Source organism: Diadema setosum, chromosome 2 (genome assembly GCF_964275005.1).
Source record: "Diadema setosum chromosome 2, eeDiaSeto1, whole genome shotgun sequence".
Lineage (NCBI taxonomy): Eukaryota > Metazoa > Echinodermata > Echinoidea > Diadematoida > Diadematidae > Diadema > Diadema setosum.
Window position 1 is genome coordinate 48,828,069 of NC_092686.1, and position 6,524 is coordinate 48,834,592.

The following is a 6,524-nucleotide window of genomic DNA, read 5'->3' on the forward strand; positions in this document are numbered from 1 at the left end:
CTTTTGCCCCTACCCGATACATGCCCGACGAGATTCTTCTAGCACTTGACTCTTCATTACATCGCTCAAAAAAGTACAAGTGCCACAGTTTTATGTTTTTGTTTTTGTTTGTTTGTTTGTTTGTTTGTTTGTTTTTTTTTTTTTTTGGGGGGGGGGGGCAAGGGGTAGGGGTGCTTTATTGAGAGTCTTTATTTTTGCTTTTGTTTCTATGTTAACTTTTATTAGAGTGGGTAGGACTGTTTAGACCTCTTTTCGTTATCTATGGATAGCACAATGTCTCTTGGTACAGAGATAAAAATGTTTACAATTCGTTATTTCCCCTACAGCATTTGCTGTGACGACGCATTTTTTTTTTAATTATTGTAACTAGCATCATTCCCGTAAACTTGGCACATTAAAATTCCAACTGGTCCTATTGTGTATTTTTCAAAATGGGATAAAGCTGTAATTAATCGGACTCGAAGGGATCTGTGACGTCATCACATGGACTAATGACAAATCTTTGCCTATTCTGTGTGGCTCGTTCGTTCACGGCACAGCCGTTCCTCGCCCAACACAAACGCATCATGTCTTTCACGTCCAATAGATCACGTTGAGCGAGTTCCATCTGTTGCCTTGTAGCGCGCAGATCATGCTGGAGTTCTTCTACTGCACGCTCCACGCTGTTAATACGTCGACATCGTGAATGACCATGGAACTTTTCGTTTGTTCCCGTCGTCGAGGTAATCGCAACCCCCTTACCACTTGACAAGTCACTACTGCTCATAACCTCGCATGACTGGCTTTTACCAATGTCCCTAAGAAGTGTTCTCTTTTGTTTTCCGGTGTAACATGGATGTGGCTTGACTGCAGGTTCAGCGCAATTTTTTGATGGGAAAGTGTCGTACTCGTCACTGACTCCATTGTTCGACTGCCGACATACAGAAGAAACAGGTGTCGCAGCTGGCGCTGTCTTCTGATGAGTACTACACATTGTATTCAAGATCCGGCTCTGAGCTCTCATTGCATTAGTTGTGTGAGGGTTGCAATCAATAGCGTTGATACCCCGCCAGTCGTTTTTTGCAGTTTGGCTATTACCTGGCCGATTGTGTGATAGCCCCTCTGAATGCGCAGGAGTGTTTACGGGCTTGCAAAGTAGTTCCGTCTGCATGATAGCAAACGCCGAGGGCCCGGATAGGTGGTGGCTAGTTTTCTCTGAAATAAAAAAGAAAAACAAACAAACATTAAGACTAAATTTAATGGGACGTCAGCACAAAAACTGAAGGCTTAAATGTAAGGAAGTTTGCGAACAAAGCAAACGCGTGTATGCATCAAGGAAGGTTAATTGATTTTCTCTTGATGTTAGACCTCAATTCACACTTCCTCTTTCTCGCCACAAAAGAAAGCCGTGCACCAGGAGGGAAATTCCCTACCTAAAAATCAGTTCTGCACAGTTCTGCAAGATCTATGTGTCAAAACATTATCTTAACTTTGCTAGCTGTCCAAGACATCTTATTCTATACACAGTAAACAACTCACAGTTAATTGTATCATATAGCATCAACATTAGAAAGAATGACAACGCCCTAACGTGTCGATGATAAGATACCTTGTGCGCTATTTTTGCTGCGAATGATGACGGGAACTATTACATTTATGACACATGTTTTCTTCCTTGAGTGATAGTCTTATGACCATCTTGTTACAATCACATACGTAATCACGTCGCGACGACGCGTCGTGGCGCCATTTCACGTTTTAAAGGGATCGTATAGTTTTAATAATTATGAAAGAGCATGTAATTCCATGGGGAATCCAAATTTTATTTGATGAAAATTGGTTTTGAAATGGGTGAGCAATCCTAATAAAAGCTGGGATCCATCTTTTATCACGATCGTTTTGTTTTATTTGTTTTTTGGATGTTTCAGCCATTCTAAAACAGATTTTCATCAAACTTTGCATTCCTCTTAGAACGGTGTGCTCTGTATTATTGTATAAGTGGTTTCTTGGTATCTTGCAAAAAATTAAAAGCCCAATACTCATCTTCACCAAGACTATACCATCCCTTTAAGTACTTTCAAATTTCAATTTCCGTTTTCACTTGATTTAAAAACCACTGAAGTATCAAGGCTCGAGTTTGATCATCGTCAACCCTCGAAACAACAACAAAGACAACAAAAACTTAAGAATAGAAAACAAGTACCGTCACCTTTTAGCAAATAATATTTCAACGAAATGTTGGATACCGTTTTCAAACTCTTCGCAGGTCGCAGATAACGTGTTTATTTTATTTTTATTTTGTTTCATTGTTACAGTACTCAACGTGCAACTAAAGTAATGAGATAAGTATCATAACGTTACATACATATTCATTTATTCTTATTCATTTATTTGTTTTGTTTCAGGAGGGTTTAGCTCTGTTTAGCTAGTATACATACACTGTTATTCTCAGAGACCCTACACATACATCACAAAATAGAAATAAAGACACATTGATAGTTCTCGGAAACAATCAACACATTATGTACTTATGCGCATCCTTTTTTGTTATGGCAGAGCCTTTGAAAACAGGCAAGTTGAACAGATCTTAGATTCCAACATTTGCTAGTTGTTCCAACTTCCATATCCAAGAAATGAATGTAATCTAAACATGCCCTCTATGATCATTAGTTTGGAGTGGGCCGAAACAGTGTATCAAAGCCTGTGTATTAATATACTACTTTAAATTAGCAAGTACAATCTTACCTGTAATGGGTATACAATATACACTTTCCTGATCTAGATATCATTTTTTTCCCCAAGGAAAGGTATATTGTAACACTGTATCTTGTTGATTCATCAATTAACTCGTTGATTCAAAGAGATCGTTTATCAAACGAATAAGACTCACTTGATTTAGACAGCTTCTCGTATCCCAGGTGTTTACAAATGATTTTATGTCCAGCAACCTCGGCTTCATCCATGGCCGTGCGTCCTTTCGAATTGGTGATGGATGAATCAATACCAGCAGCGAGAAGTACAAGGACCACGCGGTGATGTCCCCGAAAGGCGGCAAGGTGTAGGGCCGTGTCACCATACTGGGTTTGTACTTGGAGTGGGGCTTTATTTTCGATCAGGAATCTGATAAAAAAAATAATAATAATCAATAGCGAATTTGTCTCTTCTCCCTTAATCTCCTTTCAGCCCTTTACCATCAATATGACAACTTTAATTACAACTATAATATATTTCAGTGTAATCATCAGAATGATATTAAATTCCAATGTCTATCGTGATGCTGTCTACAAAAGCAGCCTTTTTTTTTTTTTTGGCAACACATACAAGTACTTTGATTTCTTGAAAGCAGTGCCATATTGAGAGAACATTTTTTTTTTTTTTCACATTGAACCTCAATAAAACAGCTATAACCACATTCAAAGTTAATTTCGTGGTGTATAATGTGTGTGGTTGTGTGTGTTGAATAGATAGAGAAATTTGTAGAGATAGCGAGGAGGGGGTGGGGCGATGAATGACAGGCAGAAAGATTCCACTGAGCGTGAAGAGATTATGACATCATACACGTTGGAAAGAGAAAGTGAAGGATGTCGTCCGGTTTATATTCAACAGACTCTTTGATTATGCAGACGGCGCAAGATCTATCATAGACTGTGGGGGCAATCAGGCCATAGTCTATGCAACGTGATTGATATGAATTTCAGGTTATTAAAGTCATGATTTTGGCGGCACGCACGGCCGTTTAAATTGTATGTCTGTTTTTATGGTCAAAGCGGATGCAGTCCACCAAGTTTAGTCCTGACATTAAAAGCTGCGGTGGTGCCAGTAATGCCTAGAATGTCGGACACTGGTTAGATGACATGACATGTTCTTTGTCTGTTTGCTTCGAGCTCGTTTGTCTTTCCTCCAGCTCCTTTCCCGTCATCACTCATGCATACACTGGATCCGCATCCGGGGTATTCACGGTATTGGCCATGACGGGGCAAAATTTAGCAAACTATTCACAATCTTATGAGCTTGTATGCACCTTTGTGGTGCAAAGAATGAAATCATTTACCTTTCTCAGTAAATACACAGGATAGTAGAGACACTGGAGCTTGAAAGGTAGCCTACGTGCGAAGGAGGGGAAAATCATGGACCTACATAGTAGATCCATACCCCCCTTGACAAAGCTTGATTAAACTTATAAATTTGATCATGTCCATGCACGTAACTCTACAGGATGTATATAGAATGTACACGCATACGCCTATTCAGTTGTAATCACGAGAAAGGTACGATCACAAGTGGTCATACAATTAGCCGGTTTTTACTTCATTTAAACGATTTGTAAATTTGTCATTCATAATGACGAAAATTCTTATACATGTACCATATTTTATTCTGTCCTCATCACTGTAAAAAAAAAATCTGACGGCAACAGAGTCGCAAGAAATTTGGTTTGAAAATACAGGCTGTATGTATTGTAGCATACATTACAGAACTGTAATTCAAATTACAGGTTGCTATGCAACCTTGAATAGCAGAAATATATTGTAAAACGTTTAACATTATGTTATTATTTCTATAGAGAAGCATATTTATGTTATATCATGTTTAGGTTTTATCAACTATTGCAATGTATGTATATCTGTACGAAATATATAAAGTTTTCCTGAAATAGAACTGGAGAGTTGTCATCAACATTCACTTGAGAAAGTAGAAAATGCCCGTAGACCTTTTATCAGAATCGTGAGATTTCGGAGCTGAGAATATTACCTTAGCAATTATAGACCTAACCTATGACGATTTGAAATGCAACATCCATGGAACCATTTCCCACCTCGCATTGGCAGCTGATTGGGAAGTATTACCGTTATCTGAAGTTAAACCTGAGGTATACAATTCTTTTGTCTACCTTTGTATTGGCTTGTGTGCGATATGACCTAAATCTCAGTTCCACGTCAAAGTGTAGATTGATTTATTGCATCTTCTCTCTTTTATTATCTTGTTAACTCTGTATTTATTATTAGCTTTATTTTGAGTTTATAGATTTGTTTTCGTCTTTGAAAAGATAAACAAACAAACAAACAAAACAACACTTTTACTTTGAATTTTATTCAGTGAAGATTGGAATTGTCGAAAATATTTGTGAACTCACCTAACGATGGTTTCATGGCCTCTTTCGGCTGCAGCATGTAAAGCCGTAGCGCCCCATGTTGTAGTGGCTTCCACACGAGCTCCTCTGCCATGCAACCAGCGCACCACGCCAGAGTACCCCCGTACACAGGCGACAAAAAGCGGCGTCTCATTGTTCTCTGGAGATTGATAGTTTACAAGCTTGCCACAACTCGGGGAGAAAGTTAGCAGCCGTTGAATCTCCTCAATATCATTTGCTTTGATGGCAAGTAATAGGGAATTCATTTTATTTCTTGCAGTTTGTTGCTGTCTGTGGCCAAACCACCCAGTACCACTCGTGCAATTACTCGTTTCGTGTGTCTACATGTATGTCCCGGGTATTCGTCGTCTGCTACACACCATTTTTCATCGTACATGCGCGCTCATACAGATGAAGCATTAAAAAGCATAGAGGAACGGAAATTGTGACGGTGACTTCCCAGCGTCAAGAAAAGGAGTCGGTTGTATGGAATGCATCGAGGCTACTCCAAAAGAATCTGCAACATACAGGAGTTTGCAAAAATACGTTTATTATGCCAGTCCTGCATAGGACAGAATGCTACAATCATAGTATGCCTAGAACGAGATTTAGGCCTCTGCAGGTGACTGGCGTGGGTTGAAGGGGTATTGTGACTCACAGGGTGTTGGTTAAGACGCGTTTTGTTGATAACAACCAGTCAGTGGTGAGAACGATCCGCGACTCATTCATAGTACAGAAGATTGCCGGTTCTTGCCGAAGTATGCAACTGCGGGGAGGGCATTTGTTCCGGATTTCGAAGAATCGGTCGTTGGCCTGTAAACACTTTCGAAACTGCTGCATTGCTGGAGAGCCACAGAAATGCAGTGTACATAATCAGAATTATAGCTTTGAACATTTTTTTTTTGCACGTTTGATTTTGTTAGCATTTGAGTAACTTACCAATTATTACCAATAAACTGACAGAGATTATAAATTTCTCATTACTATATTCCAATTTTCAATTATATTTCGAGGAATGGATGGTCCAAATCTACAATGCATGTCACATTCAGCTGTGTGCTCAGCTACACTCGCGTTTACTTGTCGCAGACAAGTAAACACACATAAAGACATGCACTTGGAAGGCACAATGACTTGTAACAATACTTAATCCGTAATAAACAGTTCATAATAAAATCAGCAATAAATAGTTTCTACTCAATCCCAATAATCCCCAAAAGACTTTATTTGCAAAAAGGATGCATATATACGTCACTGAAATCCAGAGAGCTGTACTGAGGGACCCATTAAATTAACTTCTATATTGGTATCTCGTTTATATTAACCAATTAACCAATTTATATTGAAAACAGAAACGGAAAGATTACTTTGCATAATGTGTGGGTTGTTAAAAAACACACAAAACAAACTAGAA

At 38.9% G+C, this 6,524-nt stretch overlaps 1 protein-coding gene across 1 annotated transcript; it reads right to left on the minus strand.

The window, feature by feature from the left end:
- Window positions 1-448: 448 nt before the first annotated feature.
- On the minus strand, window positions 449-5,376 carry LOC140246097 (uncharacterized). The gene is made up of 3 exons (XM_072325546.1): window positions 5,114-5,376; window positions 2,870-3,099; window positions 449-1,194 (listed from the first exon to the last, which is right to left on the minus strand). Exons 1-3 carry the CDS (start codon window positions 5,374-5,376, stop codon window positions 449-451), a joined length of 1,239 nt encoding a protein of 412 aa, XP_072181647.1.
- Between the last annotated feature and the right edge of the window lie 1,148 nt (window positions 5,377-6,524).